Source organism: Schistocerca cancellata, chromosome 4, assembly GCF_023864275.1.
Source record: "Schistocerca cancellata isolate TAMUIC-IGC-003103 chromosome 4, iqSchCanc2.1, whole genome shotgun sequence".
In the NCBI taxonomy this organism is placed as follows: domain Eukaryota; kingdom Metazoa; phylum Arthropoda; class Insecta; order Orthoptera; family Acrididae; genus Schistocerca; species Schistocerca cancellata.
The window spans coordinates 514,273,850-514,292,260 of NC_064629.1; the positions used below are offsets into that span (position 1 = coordinate 514,273,850).

The 18,411-nt window shown below is 40.4% G+C and overlaps 1 protein-coding gene across 1 annotated transcript in view; it reads right to left on the bottom strand.

Annotated features, from left to right (window-relative positions):
* The window catches only part of LOC126184299 (uncharacterized), a 574,731-nt gene extending 556,538 nt beyond the window's left edge, over positions 1–18,193 (bottom strand). Inside the window, exons 1-2 of the mRNA XM_049926676.1 lie at positions 18,174–18,193; positions 17,524–17,910 (exon numbers count right to left, since the gene is read on the bottom strand). Of these exons, the coding sequence (XP_049782633.1) occupies positions 17,524–17,910; positions 18,174–18,193 (407 nt within the window). The remainder of the gene's footprint in view (positions 1–17,523; positions 17,911–18,173) is intronic.
* Between the last annotated feature and the right edge of the window lie 218 nt (positions 18,194–18,411).

Consider the following 18,411-nt stretch of genomic DNA (forward strand, 5'->3'; position numbering starts at 1 on the left):
GTGATGGAAATTTTTTTTTACTGTTTTATTCCATATAGTTAATACATTACTATCCGCTCGTAAAAATACTATTTTCTGTGAGTGGTCTAGCACGCATGCAAAAACAGTAGAATGGGTTTGTTCTGTCACTGCTGGACGTGAGTGGTCTAGCACACATGGAAATACAGTAGAATGGGTTTGTTCTACCACTGCTCGACATTCAGTATGTCAAGCAACTGTTTGGCAACCGGCATATTTTTCTGTGTGTAATCATATGTTATCCACGTAGGTGTAATTCGGACTGTAGCTTTAAACAATTATTCCAATAATAGCCTCTTATAGAAAAATCTCAACAGGAAATAAAAATGAACTAAAGCAACTATTGCAACTTCACGTATGCCTTTCTAGCACCATCATCGAACGTGTATAACATAACTAAGAACCGTATTAACAGATGTGGTTAAGTTATTTGCCTTTCAATAAGCAGGAAGATAAACAAAAAGCTTCTTCGTAAATTATTAAACTATCCAAAAACGTGATTAAAATATAATTTCATTCTCTACTGTCTTAAACAGAACCAAATAGTTGGAAAAAATCTGATAACAAGTCAAAACGCAGAGAAAGTGTCATGAATTCGATGCTTATGTTTAAAATGAAAATGTAAAAGAAGTATCTTGGTTTGTAATATGCGCACGCCATAAAGAAATGGGAATTTTAGTAGGTAGGAATTCTCCTGAGAACGAATTTCTGTGTTTATTAATAGTAGAGTGAAGTAACTATTGCAACTATGTATCCTTCATTCCCCACAGACAGTGACATGCTACACGTTGTTAGAAGCAGACTATAGATTCTACAAAAAACAAACATGCTTCCCGAAAAAAATTAAACATATATAAAGAATATGAAGATTTGAAATTATCAAAATAACTAAACATGAATGACTTTTTTAGAATAAACCTATTCTATAATTTTAAAATCACTTTATTTAATCACGCTCCCAAATCATAAAGCCTATGCGCAGGTATGTACTCAGTCGGAGCTGAATAAGTTTTTCATTGTGCTGCGTGATAGTAAGTAACACCTTTTAAAATGACAACAAATTTCGATCAACACTTGAGCAGCTTTTACTACAACTGCTGTACTGTGAAGAACGTTAGAACATCACTGTTGTGAGTAACATGTCTCCCCTTCAGGTATGTCAAATTTTCTTTTCCTGGACACTGTGTCCACAAATTTATTGATTAGCCAATGTTACTCCTGAAAATATTCTAGACAGAGCTATTTTCATATTTTGCGAAGTGCCTCAATTATTTCATTCCATTTTCACATTTGTTACTAGTCAAGAAAATGACTGCCTGAATTACCTACTTGCGTGAAATTAATGGCTAGTTACAACGAACCTCAAAGAGTTCACTCACAAAACTATCATATATCGTAAAGGTCAATCTGTCGTTTTCACTTACGAACTTCGCACTCCACACTCCATTAAAGTTTTAAGCTCGACAATTCCAAGCCTCACGGATGTCAGCCCACTACCAGAGGTTCCTAAAACACTTTAACGTTAACCTTGCAGAGACAAATAAGATTGTTCGTGCTTCATTTAGAGACAGTGCATGTTATGTAAACAGGCGATTGTTCATGGAGAGTTAGCGTGATTGAAAGAAAACGAGAAAATAATTCGGCGGTGTACTTGTTGAAACAGTTATTCTTACTTCGTCATTATCGATTTAGGCAGACCACATGAAACGAAAATCGCCGTAGACGTACACGGACGTGAATCCCGCTTTTCCAAAAGCGCGCCTGTTCTCTGAACCACTGTCCCCTCTTGAACGGTCATTGGAAGCGAAGTCGAATACATTGTATGACAAATTATATGCGGCATCCTCCGTTCAGTGCACCAGATCCAGTAGTCGTTTCATGTGTCTTTCGTGGCAGAGAATGCCAAGTCGTCCTCGCGAAGTTGTAGGAGGCTAATCCGGAAAGTATGGTTACAAGAATTTTTTGAAGTACAAAAAATGAATTTATTTTAATAAAATTTGCATGCATTGTAGTATAGGTCTTGCATTATTTTTCCACATATCACCATTCACTTCAATACACTTTTTTCATCCATGGGACGAGTTTTTTTATCCCTGTGTCATAGACATCTTCCGCCATCATTTTCAGCCAGTTCTTCACTTCGATTTTTCCCTCGTCGTCGTTTTAAAAGTGTTTTCCACGAAGATGTTCCTTCAGTTAGTGATCAGATGATAGTCACTAGGTGCGTGACCGGGGGACTGAGAGGGGTGGCTTGAAACATCCCAACCAAACGAAGTCAACAACTCGTGTGCTGCACGAACGGTGTGAGGACGCGCATTGTTATGAAGGAAACAGACTCCCGTTGTCAGAATCACGCGACGATGGATTGCATCCAAAGTTTCTTCATAGTTTCACAATATCTTGCATCCTTTATTGTTTCACCTCTTTCCAAAAAGTCAACGAGGACAGCCCCCATTTCTGTCCCAAAACACTGACACTATGATTTTCCTCGCTGTTTGGTGAGTTTTCAATTTTTTGGCTGAAGTAGAATGAGTGTGGCGCCACTGAATTGATTGCCGTTTGCTCTCTGGAGTTGGTGATAAGCCCAAGTTTCATCTCCTGTCAGTATAGAGTTGAGAAAAGCCTCGCCTTCAGTCTCAAAACGATCAAGAAATTCGCGAGCGGCACTGACTCTGTTCGTTTTGTGTGCTTGGGCACCCATCGCGCACACAACATGCGATAATTTTGGCGATCAGTTACGATTTCATGAACAACAGTTCGTGAAATGCCTGGACAAACTGCATGCAGGTCGTCAGTTGTCGAACGGCGATCAGAGAGAAGATGTTCTTCAATTTTCTGCACCACATCATCAGTCACAGCAGACGGCTTTCCACTTCTGTTTTCATCGTCAATTTCCGTCCTTCCAAATTTGAAATTCCGTACCCATTTCGTCACATGCTGCCTTGTAATTACGTCCTCTCCATAAACTGAAACAATTTCGCGTCGAATCGCAGCTTCGTTCATCCCCTTAGCACTTAGGTAGCGAATTACAGCGCGTACTTCGCATTTGGCGGGAGCCGGAATGAGAACGCTCATTTATAACAGTCACCACAAGATTAATCGACGAGCAACTGATTGTTGGAAATGCTCGTTCCTTCCGCTGGCTTCCCGCTACACGGAAGTGTGACCAACTTCCCCCACGGACATTCCATGCTGAAACTACACGTCTTGTAACCACAGTTTCCGGTAACCCTCGTATTTTGTCAAAAGAGCGTTAGCTACACCGATGGTCCGACGATTGTTCTCCCTTCAGCCTACAACAACGCAGGACACCACGAGAGCTGGAAGGGTTTGAGCTATATCAATGTTGGGCGCACAAGTCTGGGTGTAACTGGATGCGTGTGTAGGAGGCTGAACATATAGTAAACGAACATCGACACAAAAGCTCCCAACAAACACAAAATATGGCACTCGTTTTTTTAAACTGAGAATGGAATTTCTCGCGATGATGGCCTTTTGTAAACTAGCCACGAACTAATTTTAAAGAGCGATATTTTGCAGAGATATCGTAGTCACTTTAACAGCACCTTTTGACAAACAGAAATAAAACTACAAAATAAATCTTAAGCACAATTCTTATTGGTTTCTCCGTCTTAAGCTTACTGCAGTTAATGCCAGTGAAAGAAATAACGACACTTAGTTCGAATACGCAGATCAAAAGAGTCTGAAATCGTCTTGCACGCTCTCCGGCTGTGATCTCCAGCCCGTGCCTAGTTAGATACCATGCAGCCTACAAAGTTCCTTTCCACTAGAACACTTCCTACATATATCTGCATCCAACAAAATTCATACATTTCACTGAAAAGTCACGCTACTAAGCGAGGTATGCAGTTGACAGTAAATCATGAAGATGCTAAATCTGTGCTGCTGTTCATTTCATTTTCTTTTTCTTTTTTTTTTTTTTTTGTTTAGATTGGACTGGGTAGAGATACGAGAGCACAGTGCAGGATCGTTTCAGTTCCCCTTCATTCATGTAGGATGAAGTATGTGCTGGTACACATGACGCCTCGTCCGGCAAACCTAGTGTAGGCTTCCTTTACAGATAAACATTCATCTGAACCCTCATTCTCCCCCCTTTCTCAGCAGCGGGAAGGACACCTTCTTCCTGAATCATAGCACAGATAACGTAGTGATTTGATTCCATCGATCTAGTAGTGCATAGGAAGGGTAAATAACAACTGAAGAGCAACACCAGGAATGAAAGGCAAATATACCACTGTTTCTAGAGCCAACGCAAAAAAACGTGATCACATGTAGTCACAGGGCAGTATTAAGTTTGATATTACTGACGTGTTTCGCCCAACAATCCTATAAGGACGTACTATTTAGACCAAGTACTTTGCAGCTACAGATCGAAGGGTTAGCTGCTATTGTCAGATTTTGAAGGTATTTCGATATGAGTTTTCAGATGAAATGTGGCTCGCACATGACCAAGTGTGAGACACTAACGAAGATAAAATCTTGATAGTAATATTAACAAAACATAACCTTCGCCAAATGCACATCGAAGACACGGTTGTACAGAAAACGAAATTCTTATTTTTATCTCCACTGCTAGGGCCTATAGCCATAAAACTCTTGAAAATATTACCACGTAAGCTTATTGCCAACATTAGTAAGATACGCCGTCTACAAGTGAAGATCATAATGTGTACCGCGGTGATCTATAGCTCCCCTATCAGCTATATAGCCTTTTACTGTAGAGTGTTTCTGTGCCATAGCACACTGTTTTAACACCAGATCCGAAACAAAAGTTGTTCCAGCAGATGTCAAATCCTTCGATGTTAAAATAAAGTAAAACATTTTCGTTTTTTCGTATAACGTGTTTTATTGAAGCGGAATGGCGCCCCGCCACATTTCTGTAACGTAAACTAGAAGCTATAATCGTGTGATGCTACAGCCGCGATAATAAAACCACTATGCACTAGTCATCAGAAGATTATTGCTGTGATTTCGTGAACTTTTTCCTATAAGACCATGGCTACCTTCACGACATCTATGGGAAATATTAAACCTATCTTTGTAAACCCAGTATGTTATCAATTTCTGCACACTGGCTCAAGAGGGAAACAACATTTTCATTGGATGACTGTAAGCCAATATTAACAAGAACTTCCTTATAATTTCCAGGAAAAAAGCAGGGACGTCGAAGATTTAATCCACAAATATTAAAAATACCGTTTCCAGACAGTAATTCAATATTTCTATTAATCATTAAATACAGATCGCCTGGTGATACTGACTTCTCGTTGATACGCGCTACAGTCTCTTCCGATAACAGAAGCATGTAAATAAACACAAACACACATGCCTATGGTCTCACATATACCGCGACACATTAACACCTCTTTGAAGTGCAAGACCTCTACCCCAACGAAGAATAGCCTAACAAGAATCTAATATGACATACGTAAAGTCTAAACAAACATCTGGTATATTTATAACGGCAAATCCATTTCCAACGAAGATAAATGACACCACTACCAAACAGTTGAGACATTATGATAAATCACGAATGTCAATGTCATCGAGAAAATGTAACGACAAATATAGTGGCAAATATTCGGACGCAAGATCCAATACGGTATCTGGATGCGTTAAAGTTCAAAAGAATTTTATTCCCTAGCGGAATGACTGTGTGTAAAAGCACGGATGAGACGTCTGAAATTACATAGAGTACGAACGGACGACTCACGATTAACTACGATAATTTTCAGTGTCGTAAATGGGATTCAAAAACCAAATTCCTATGACTAATCAATACCCAAAAGAGTATCAAGAAAGTCGCTGTTGACCTACTGGCAACTGCAGAAAGCACACGGAGTCTCAGAAGACCTTTCCACGTAAATTCACCACCAAACAACTAACCGAAAGAACTCTGAAATTAAAAAATACATGGACACTTAAAGATCGACAGACTCATTGTAACAGGATAAAGTATTGGTTGGAAGAAGTAGAAGAAGAATAAGAAGAAGACTGAAGATAAGTAGTGATTGTACGTACTCTTTGAAAGGCTAAACGAAATAATGAGAAATAATTGCAAATCTAACATTATTTTTTCGCTACCTCGTGTTCATAACTGCTTTTATTTTTTGTGTGCAATGCATTTCATCTTTATTGAGTCGTCAGATATAAACATACTGCATAAAAGGACCACTTCGTGTTTCTTCTCTGAGAACTGAATATAAGCTGAAATAAAGGAGGTGGATATATGGTATATCTGTTTAGAAGTTTCATAGTGGCAAAACTCGAAAAACTAGGAAAGCTTCTATTAGGCTGCCAGACAACCTTCCTACCGCATTTTATTTTGCATTTAGTTATTAGAATACAATGTGTGTACAACTTTTAACAACTGACGACGAGTCAAATGATCAACACCCCACAAATAAATAAAATACCCTATGAATGTAACGTTTGACGTTATCATTCAGCGGTATGATACCTCACAAACCATACGTGTATGGAAAAAAATCATATTTCAACCACCAAGAGCTAGTGTTAGATAAATACTTATTTACTTCTAGTTTCGATCTTCAGGCATCAAAATAGTTTACAGTAACCCACATTGCAACAATGCTTTGACGTCAAATACAATAAACTCGGCACACACCGTCAGGTGGTTTGCGTAGTATGGATGTAGATGTAGATGTAGATCTCTGCCATCAATAATAAAGCACATTAAGAAATCAATAGTAAAATCTAGAAACAAAGTTAATCTTCGCCTGCTGTTATGATACAATTCCATCTTCTCATTATGAATGAAAAAACCCATAACACTGGTGTATCAGGTACAAATATGTATGTGTATGTGGCTGTGATATTTTTATAGGATTAAAGATTTTAAAATAGGGCAATTACAGAATATCTCAGTTGGTTTCCAAAGATGATAACTGTTGATGTTTGGCTTAAGACAAAAACGAGAGTGATTATTGCAGTAAAAACTGCGATGTAAAAGAATTTAGGTTAAAAACAATGAGTGACACATTATATAATTCACTACATGACAAATTGCAACAACTGTTGAGAGAGGAAAAATAAATTCAACAATATACAGTAAAACTTGGTGACATGTTCCAAGGAGGTTACTGAACAAGATAATCCATTTTTAAAGGTTCAATAACACGAACAGGAACAACGTAACAAGTGGGACTAAACCGGTAAATAGTAAATAATAACTACTGTGGACTGTTTAACCAGTGTCGCGTGTTTTCTCATTCGTAATATATATAATATTCTACAAAGAACTGTCGGAACAGTCGAGTAATACAATTCTACCTTTCGGTTTGGAAGCACTCCATGTACTGTGTAGAACTTGATCATTGATCACATCGGTAGACGAAGATTAACTATGTTTGTGAATTTTAATACTGACTGGTTAACGTACTTAATTTTGAAGGCAGCGATGCAGAATAGCTTTTATTTAATTTGATGTCGTATCATTGTTGCCATGGACTCTGCTGTAAATAATCTTGATACCTGAAGATAATGTGAAGTAAATAAAACAGATTGTATATAAAGAACTACTTAACAGCAGATCCTGGCGGTTGATATGTGTATTCATTATATATTACGTATACGCTGTCCAGATAGTCAATATGTAATTGCCAAATACATAATAGTTGACGTGTAATGTATTTCGTTTCCTGTGAGATGCCTTAGCATTTTTGTGGAGTGTCCTAGACACTGACATCAGTGGGCCTCAGTGTGCCCAGCGTCAGGTGTAACCTCCACCGGTAGACAACAAAGAAATTTACCAAAACGAAGAACACAATTAAAATCCATACTTGAGACGATTTTGTTACTTGTCACGTAACACGACTGGCTACGCTGACCAAATACGGTAGAAGCAAATAAAAAAAGAAAGGATGTTGATCTGTATTTGTTTCGAGCAGTTGGAAAAATCACATAACACGCGAAGCAGCTACAGGCAGGCACAGAGAGTCTTTGCAGCGAACAGTGAAAAAGACGACTCAGCTGTGAAATGTAAAGCTGTCAGCTCCCACGCGTCCCGCCGCCGGCATGTGTAACAGCCGAACCCGCCTACCACCGCCGTGGCCCAAATTGATATTATTACACCAAATAGTCGTATATTTCCCGCCGTACAAGTTGCTAAGAGCTGCGTACGTCTTGTTTATTGGGATAAGCCCGGAGCTGCTGAGTAATGCGCACAACTGAATTGAATTAACATAAATAGAAGCCATAATCATAAGCACACTGTAGCCGGAGAGAAATTTTGTATTCGTGTTAACTCTACACTGGCGCGAGTACCGACGGGAGGCATCGACGGGAGTTGTTGAGCGGACACGTTTTATTGTCGGGTATAGCGGAATATGGCTACAAGAACATCAGTAAACGTTAGGTACACCAAACAGCTATAATTACTAGTAGAGATGTGAAATTTTACTACCTCTCTCCAGTTTTTCTGACGGCATTTTATCGATAAATACGTTGTCTACTGTAGTGCAGCAGCACTGACATAAATAAGGGGGTTTAGCCTAAAGGAAATTACTTCGTTCTTTGCAGTTCCTAAGTTCTTTGACGAAATGCTTCGTTCTTCTGCAACCACACGCTAAAAGCGACAGATTTATGTTGCGAAAACGTTGCATTTTCAGTTCACGCGTGAGAGTAGATTTAAAGTTGGAGTACCAATGAGTCTGAAACTGTCTAGAAACAATCACTATTTTCAGTCAGTCACATATTTATTTACCAAACAAATCAGTACATACTGAACGAGCTCATAATCATCACTTGGCTTTTTATATACAATAAAAAAGTTATATCGGTACCTAATCAGTTTATTTTAGACACGAAGTGTCTCTAATTACAATCCAGATAACTGAAATAGATGTCTATGTTAGCCAAAATTGTTACATAGGTACATAAGTACATATGTACAATTAACGTTCCTACTAATGCGAACTGTGTTAATGTAGTCACATGTCGAAGAAAGGTATGGCCGGCAAAGAATAAACGCATTCGGAAATTGAAAGTAAATGAAATAAACGTAAAACGGCAAAAGCAACAGGGAACGGAAGACAGACAGCACAAGATCCTTCCCCCTCCCCCCCCCACCTCCCCCCGCCACACGCACACACACAAAGATACTATGAAAAGAATATGGTCAATCAGGTTCCTGGACTTAGCCCAGACGCACACTTCAGATAACAATACAGCATGGCTCATTAATCAGCACAACACAAGCAGCTCAATGCGGGACGTGTTTGAAAAAGATTTCATACCCAGTTCTACAGCAGATTTCAATGTAAATAAATTATGCAATCGGAAAGAAACCGAAGCAGGAAACGCGATGCGGGAGGCTGATGTGTGTGTCCTCTGGGAAAAGATACGGGCAATTTTTTTTGCTGTGTTTGTGCTACCATTTTTTTGCTGTGTTTGTGCTACCAGTCCACTCAGTCGAGTTGACAACGAATGTTCTCCCTGGCTACCCGCGTTCATTCACCAAGAAGTACACAGGTAACACGTGTTCCATGTAAACGGATAAATTTTATTCGGTTGACCATCTTAAGAAAATTTACTCTCTTTTCGAAACATCTCTTTAATTTTTGTCAGTAGTAATGCGGCATCAGAAGGCTTTCCATTAATTTAGAAGTTTACCGTGGAAATATTAGAAATATGCAATAACTTTAGGGCATTTTTAGGTAATTACAAATAGAAAACTTCTGTTTGGATAAGCTGCATCATCACTAACTTACTCCCGTCATCACAGTTGGAAACAATTGTCAATAATTCGGCTGTGCAAGATGAAGAACTTTTAATATTTTTAGAAAGATCTGTTTATGAGGACAAGCAAGTCTCTCTTTTCAAATTGTCACTTAGTTTATCTGAGAGGAAGCAGTCATTTTCAGTAACTGACGCACTTCAAAATATATTGTCGATGTAAACAGTCCAGTCTTTTGTAATGTAAGGTTCGTATTGTACCGCGAGAGCTGAAGCAGTTCTTTCTGTGCACATCATTATTTGTCCCCAAAAATGTCGACGTCAGGGAGAGTTTCCCTCCGTCAAAGAGTCAATCAAATGCCCCCATCTTCTCCCAGCGACGCTTACTATTTCTCCGCAATGACGCCTTATTTTTTTCCTATCATCATGACTTGTGTTTTATCATCTTCCTTTTTCATTCCCTGTCCTAATCCTCTCTCATGTCTGTTCGTTCTAGAGCTCACAGCTCCAACCTAGCTGCGTGTAACTTGTCTTTATTGTAACTGCGTAGGCTTCCGCGGCCAGCGTCAGTCGACATAAAAGTTTTCTGAGAAAATTGTGTTTCTTTTTCTTTTGTAGCTACTACTGTTCCCAGTATTTATGTCATAGTACATTTAATTGTTGGATCCTATATTAGATCTAATTCATAAAATTGTCGTAATGGGTATACTGTAATGCAAAATGCCTCGTTAAATGTAAGAGAGGGCCTGATGGTCCTACAGTGTGGTAACTGCTTTTTCTTCTTTTCGTCAGGAATGGTGTATAAATGTGGCTAAGAAGTATAAGATGACGGTTTCGGAAGACAAGCTCACCTACAATGAGAATTAGAAATTACGTATCTGAAAGTGTGTTAGTCTCGATGAGATAGGTATCGCGGTCTTGAGCGACCATGACGGTTTATCAGAGTATGCTGTTTGCCCACAAACATAAGAAACGGAAGCAGTTTTTTCAAACACACTTGTACTACCCAGCGACATAATTTTTGCGTTATACTGCTGATGTCCCGAAGGTAGAAAAATTTTTTTTCTCAACGATGCTCGCTTCGAAGCATAATACAGCGGCAATTATTCATCTGTCAGCAGGAGAGAAAACGCAGAAGACATTATGAAGGGTACTCGGTGATCCGTTACACAAAGATGGACGTATTTCAGTTGCTGCGAGATGATAATTAAGGTTTTCTTGCGCTTTGACGTGGCGCAAGGGGGGGATTCAGTTTCATATCATAACAGCCAAATTATTCCAACTCTCGACCGGCCGAGAAAAAGGAGGAGTGTCCTTGGGGTCAGACTACAATGGCAGCGGGATTGTGCCATCTGTCACCGTGGGGCACATCCATCACGCGCATCGGCAGCGCGCAAGAAACCAGAAACTGGCCCCGAGCCGTGGCCGTGCCATATTACTCCTACCTGCGACCATCCGCTTGCCTTCTTCGGATCTCGCGTCAACGTCCACCTATCTCCCAGTCGCTTTGTATTATATTTGGGCCGCTAGCATCCAGCAGTGCCGTAGATAATGTCTGCATTAGTTTCACTGCAAAGCTTCTTCCGAAAATGGGGCCGAAGATTTCATTCGGAACTCAAAAATGCTTCACAAAATGTCATGACCTCTACTTTTGTTGTGACCAGCTGCCACCCACACTTAATAATTTTGTGAACGATTTGCAGGCATCGTCACCCACAGCGAGCAAACTGAATGAATATTAAAATTACTGCAAGTAGATTCACGTAACATGGACGAAAAAATATAATTTTGGGGTTTTCCATGTTACAAACTGATTCGCTGATGTCTGTGACGATAACTGGAAATCTCACAAAATCAACATAGCATTTTCTGCATCAGGCAAATTATTTATCACCAAATAACATTGTCCCGGTACATTTCGAAAGGATGGTACCATATTCAACTGTGTACGTACGTCTTTAACACAAAATTGAATATAACCAGAGCACACGTTAGGTTTTTCACTGTGACTGGGCTGTATAGTAAATTATTTATAATAGAAGAATTCCATATTAATGTACTGTGGCTCTTAATATTATTACCATTATTGTTGTTATTAATAATTGGGAAACATTGCGTGCAGTAACATTTTAAACGAAGGTCGTACGTAAAACCAGCAGCTAATCAATCCCATTTTCCAAACTATGCAACTTGGACTACGTTACACTGTATTTTTATCAGTGACAAAGAAAACATAATGTACAACTCAATTAATCGTAGTAGTCCTTAACATCAATTGTCAAAATAAATATTTATTCGTTGTATGAGCTTACATATTCCATTTCCTCTGGACAAGGACGACGCTATTTTGTCACATTATTTACGTGGCACATTTATCAATAAAATCGTAATTTAAAATATTAAAAACAGACTGTATGCCCCGGTATCATTCAATTCCACATTAGATATCTATGTAGGGTGTAGATATCTGATGATGGGGTGTTACGAAAATACTTTGTATCAAATTTTGTCGGCAATAAAAAAGGGAAAAGCGTAAAACGCGATTATTTGCTGATACAACGAAAACAAAACAAGAGATGAAACCACTTTCCAGCAGCAACAAACTTCAATAATTGCAAACATACGTATGCGGACATAAATTGTAACTATACACACATTCAATTGCACGAATATTTCTGGCATATAACTGCACAATTGCGCCTATTTTCTGATTAGATGAAAAGCAACTTCTGTTTCCATGCAAACTCAAAGCCTGGAATGCAGACAAAATTCTTATCGTAACACAGCAGGACACAAAATTTGAAAGGGAAATCAAATGCCTCTTTTTTTAAGAAACCCTTTCAGAAAATTTTCTAAATCCCAATAAATGATATAAAATCCGAGAAATTATTATGCAGCTGTTTGAAGGCAGTCACTAATAAACATACTTCATGTTACTAGCAGATAAAAATTAAATCTTGGTAATAAGATCTTAAATTTTCATGCAATTTCACTGTTCGCTCAAGAAGTCTTAATATTTTATATCTTCTTGTAGCGGGTGGTACAGAATTACAACATGCGTTCTACAGTACAAGTCTGTAACGGACTATTCAAACAAGACTGTCCAGATAGTCGGGTAATAAACATGGGAATTTACTGCTGTTTCTATATATTTGTGAAACGCACTAGAGCACAAACAAAACTGATTACTGTATTATAAAACTTCAGGTGTTTTAGATGTTGTCAATAGTATGATATTGTAACCATTATGATACTTTATTTTGATGCTTTAAAAGATATCTCTGGGTTAAACTGACGCAGAAAACTCTTAAAATCCACAAATAGTATCAAGTAAAATGTGATTTAGAACTACTCTTTCCCCCTTTGCCTGTCATATTTATTTTTTGAGAATGATCTGCTTAATATAAGACGATCTGTATTTAGTGCTCTGTTTGAAAATAATAAGTAATTTTCTAATTGACTACTGTAAAAATATTTGCCAAGCACTTTAAGGCAAGAGCGGTTTAAAAAATGTTTCCCATATTTTATTTGAGAACGGGAGGAATATATTCTTTTTGACATCCTTGCCTTTATTAAAACACAACACTGTGAATTTATGCCAAGACAATTTGCTAAGTAATAAAAAGGAGAATTATTTTTAGTTTATATCATCTTCTAATACCACAAATTTATTGATAGGAAGACAAAGTTTGAAAGGATTAAAATATGACTCTCAGTAACAGAAAAGAAACTTTCAGCATATTTAGCATTGTATGTAGTATTCCGTTCCCCATCAGTAATTTACGGTAATGCTACTTAGGCATTATTGTTATACTGAATATCAGTCTGGGAAGCAAAACACAAATACAAAAATGCGTCATAATACACTTTAAATAGGTGCTGAAATGGCAATCAGCAACTCCTTCTTCCACTTACAGGAGGCATATCAAATTTCGCGTTGCAATTCACAGCTCGAACATTCAGAAAAATATCTGTCAAATTTTATACGTTTGTTCGATAGGCAAACTAAATCCCAATATTACCAGGTTCCAGAAATTAAATCATACGTTTTGCCCTCTTGTATTTTAAACCGAGTTACGTATTTTTGTCGTAGTGATTTTTCCTTTGCTTGAAATTAAATGACAGCCTCGCATGTAGCAAGTAGCGTTTTAGAGGAATGAGTATACAAAAATAATTGCTGGTGGAAGTTGCCAACTCTGGAAGCGAACCACAACAATGAGAAAATATCCGCTAAAGCATCCCCTGCTCGAGCGGCCACTCAGGTGGAGTGCTCCTCGTTGAGCATCCCCATCGCAGAGTCGCGTGCCGCTAATTACGCACGAAAGGGGCGCTATGCCGCCCCTAATAGTTTTTGTAACTCTCTCACGGGCCATTCACAAACCAGGATAGTCACGCCAGGCTCCACAAGTGCTTTCTCGATCCTTTGACATTCACGAAATTATTAAGCTACCCTATTCCAAGACAAACAACACGTCTGCCTTCCTTACAAATTTTTCAGTTATCAAAAATTAGGCGTGATGTCAACGGACACATTGAGTAAACAAAAGAACTTATCAACTCTTTTACAAAATGACTGAAATATGGCTTCTCCCTCAGTTGTATAAAAACAATTGGTATGGAGCGAGTGTCTATGTAGACGATGCAACTTAATATTTAGGTACGTTTGTTGTGAAACCAGATTCTACCTTCAGCTCTTCAAAAATGTCCGTGAAAATCGAGAAGGTTTTAAACAGTAGCCATTATCATTTGTAGACGATCTTCTATCAACACATAAAAAAGGTAAGTAACTGCGCAGCGGAATAAGCGCGATTAATTTTCTGACATACTCGCCTTGCTTCAAATTACCGTGCAACATTTTCAGTGACAGTGTGTTACTGCTGCAATACATATGCGCTTGCTTTGCTGCATTTTAATATGCTCTTATATTTTCCAACCCGATGTGCTTTTGTCAAAATATATTTACACCTTTGCGACAAGTTCTTTTTTTTCCTTTCCAGTCGGTGTGCAGTGCTGACAAGTGCATACCGCGCAAGAGAAGAAGAAGCAGATCTCAGCTGCAGTGGAGGAAACGCAGAGGGACTATAGGAGCAACGCGCTTCGATACTCAAGATGCTTCACAATTAATTGATGAGATGCAGACGTAGAAAAGCCACGAGCGAGAACAAAAGCGCTTGTCCAATTGCACAGTGACAAGCCCTTGAAATATAGTTTACTATTTCTCTCAACAGACGATTTGCAGGCTACATAGCTCGCGAAAATGTTTTGCACTTATTTTAATAATATGTTCTTTGTTACTTTTGATGTTTCTAGATTCTATTTGAGGAGATGGAAAGTGAGACTTTGCACTGATGATGGTACATTTTCAAAAATGTGAAGTTTTACCGCTGGGGCAATTGTCTGAAAAATCTGATCAAAATAAATGGAATAGTATGCTATATGTGGTTGTGTTGTGTACATTAATTACAACTTTTGCTGTATCCCCGGCCTAGATTTGGAAAGACACTCGTACTAAACAGTCTCTTGGGATGGTCGACGTTTATTATTTCACACGTGAAATGATATTTTTGGCATGTTTCTTCAACAAGTGCAATGGAAGATGATGATTGGATATTAACAACAAAGTCCTCATACTGTCGCAGTAAGTACAAAATGCTTTTTTGGATCCAAATCGCCATATAAACTATACTCATGGAGATGCATTAGGACATGTTTCGTCTTCTTGTCACAAAGACAGCACTCAGAATTACATTTTGGAATAATTACGTAACCTCCTGTGCACTATCTGAATATGAATCTGAAAAGGTTCGAAAAACTAGTTTATGTAATAAATCACTGTTTTAAAAATGTGACTGGTTGCCGTTTTCTGAGTTTTATTCAATAAACATTCACGATTCTTAAACATCCTAAGGGATAAATTTAATCTAATGAGGTAGCGTTACAATGAAATTCCTATTCCCGATAGGCGCTTAGAATAATGCTTCAGGGATGACCTACGTCTCACAGATCCTTCTGCGAAAGCGCTTCCTTTAAGGCAGAGTTTTATTTGTAGTTGGCCTCTGTTGTTCATAATAAAAAACGGAAACGTATTTTTTTAAGGACACTTTTCTCCACTGTTGAGACCTTGGAGAAAGTTTCCAAGTTACATGATACGCGTTAAGAACTTTGGTGAAAAATGTAGTGACTCCCTTGTTCTTAGAATACAATACATATATGTGTGGTGGAGGAGCGGCAGCATGTGGGCCTGGACCTGTGCGTGAAGAAGCGTAGGAGAGCGTGTGAGTGCGAGTAGTGAATGGCCAATTTGACAGCAGCGGCCTAGCAGCCGTCTGGATGCTGGTGCAGCCGACCGTGGCGCGTCTGATGGAACAACTCGCCGTGCGACAAAAGCCCACTGCCGCCTCTTTTTGTGCTCTTTTTTAATCGGCCTAGCATAACGGTATGCAGGCGGCCTTCCAAAATAGAAGTAAATGAGAGGCCCCTCGTGGCACTAGCGTTGTTTATGTCCGGCCGGCGTGCGAAGAAGAACGCGCGTCAGCCGCTGGCAGCTCCACTTGTGCGGCACGCAAATCGCGGGTCGCTTCACATCAAATAGCAAACCGGTCTCGGGGCCGGGCGACGCCCGTCCCGTGCGTGTTTACAAATTCTCTCGCGAGCGAAAGTGACAGCTCACTAATAGCCGGCTGGCGCTAGGAGCACGCGCGCATGTAGTTTCAAAATCCACCCACAAGTACACAGTAGCTCGAAACGAACCTAACTCCTTGCGAAACGCCCTTTCTTAGCCACAAAAATGCAGTATTATTCCTAACAAGAATTTGTGCAGCGAATGCGGTTGTCGTCAGAATATTTTCCGCCGAACTGATCATTCTTTCCGCTGTATATTTTCCGAAATGTTGCCCCCAGAGGTATAAAAAATTGTAAGAAAAGAGGAAAAAAGAAGAGAGCTTGTTGGTCGACGAGTATCCAGGCATCTTGTCAAGACCGGTTCTGGTCAAATTCTTCTTTTAACTTGATGTAGCGGGAAAGGGTTTAGCATGGAAATGAACAAGCGGTTTTTTAGGTTAATATCCTGCGTAAGACCTTTTTTTACCGACTCCGACATTAGCTGTACTCTCGTCCATCAGTCACCTGTTGTCCATGTGCAAATGAGATAAAAGAATGTCTGTCAAAAGAGAGGCATAACTGTAACAATCTCTCGCAGAAGAGGCTGGCCATTGCACTCAGCTCCGTTGACACCAACAGCCAATAAGTATGCGGCGGAGAAATTGTGAATTTCATTTTTTTTTTTTTTTTGGGAAATAATCTAATTAAAGATGACAATCTTACTGTCGTTCCCTTCAACGAAAACTTGAGAAGTTCAGTAAGGTGACGCCATCTTTCGCCAATCAGTACGTCAAAATAAATAAAAAGAAAGTTAGAGCTGTTAAAATATTTGTAGTTGACACAGGTTTCGAAGGCCGGTAATAAATGTACGAGATGACGCTATGGGTGACGGACACATCAAAGGTCAGCATCCTATTGTGGGTACCATAACCTATTACCTACAATAACAATGCGCGCAGACTTAAACAGTGCGGTTTCTTGCCGTGACGTTTCTGCGAGGAGGAGGGGGTGCGTTGCTGCTGCGTCGTTATGCCCGTGGTGTGTGACGAGAACACAGGTGACACACGTGGATCGACGACCGCGCTAAGGAAAGCTGTCGTCCCGCCGGCCTGCAGGGCGCGTCGACGGCTGGGTGAGGAGGGACGGCGACTTACGACAGCGGAGAATACGAGTAGCTAGGGTGAGCACCTGTAGTACGGGAAGGGCTGCGACACGTGGAGGTCGATGGGCGCGGCGCCGGGCGGGCCGTATCCGTGGTGGTCCTGCATGACGGGCACGGCGGCGGCGTGGTGGCGGCCCAGCACCGCGGCCCACGGCGACGTGTAGCCGCTCTGCTCCATCACCGCAGCACCCTGCACGTACACACGCGCTCGGTCGCGCTCGCGGCACGCCGCACTGCCTGGTCTCCGCACGCCGCACGCTCGCGCACCGCACTGAGGCGCGCACACGTGCTGGCCCGCCGCCGTGGGCGGGAGCCACGCCCCCCCGGCCGAGGCGCGCGCCCGTTGGCCGCCGGCCGCCCCCCACCCCTCGCCCCGCCCCACCTGCCACGGGGCCGCCCCGCGCGGGCGCACGCTGCCAGCCGTAAGCACACCCGCGCAAACAATCGCACTCGTAATTACCGACGGTTTTTTGACTCGCCACTCGTTTCTTTTCGTATCGCGACTACCGCGAGATACTGTGACGAAGCGCCGCCCTATTCTAGCGACTAATGGAAATGATCTCAGACGCGAAGCTAGAGTTACATTATCGCTGAGTGAATTCCGTTACCGGTACTTGTGTAATCCTTCACTCATTATATACGAACGTGCAGTTCGTCGTCATAGACGTAACTATACATATCCCGTGTGACAGCCATATTGTCAAGTAGGATAACTTTGTCAAACAGGATAAGTTTGCCAGTTTTTGAAAACGGCTGTAGCCTATTTAACGACCTGCAAAGTCCCTTAATTAGCCAACAGAGGCACGATTGTTTGCGCTGCACGCAGAGTACAGTTAGCTCGTTTGCGACATTGTACGTGTTTATTACATGTCTTTGTCGACATTTTTGCTTCCGTCTTGGAGGAGACGATATAC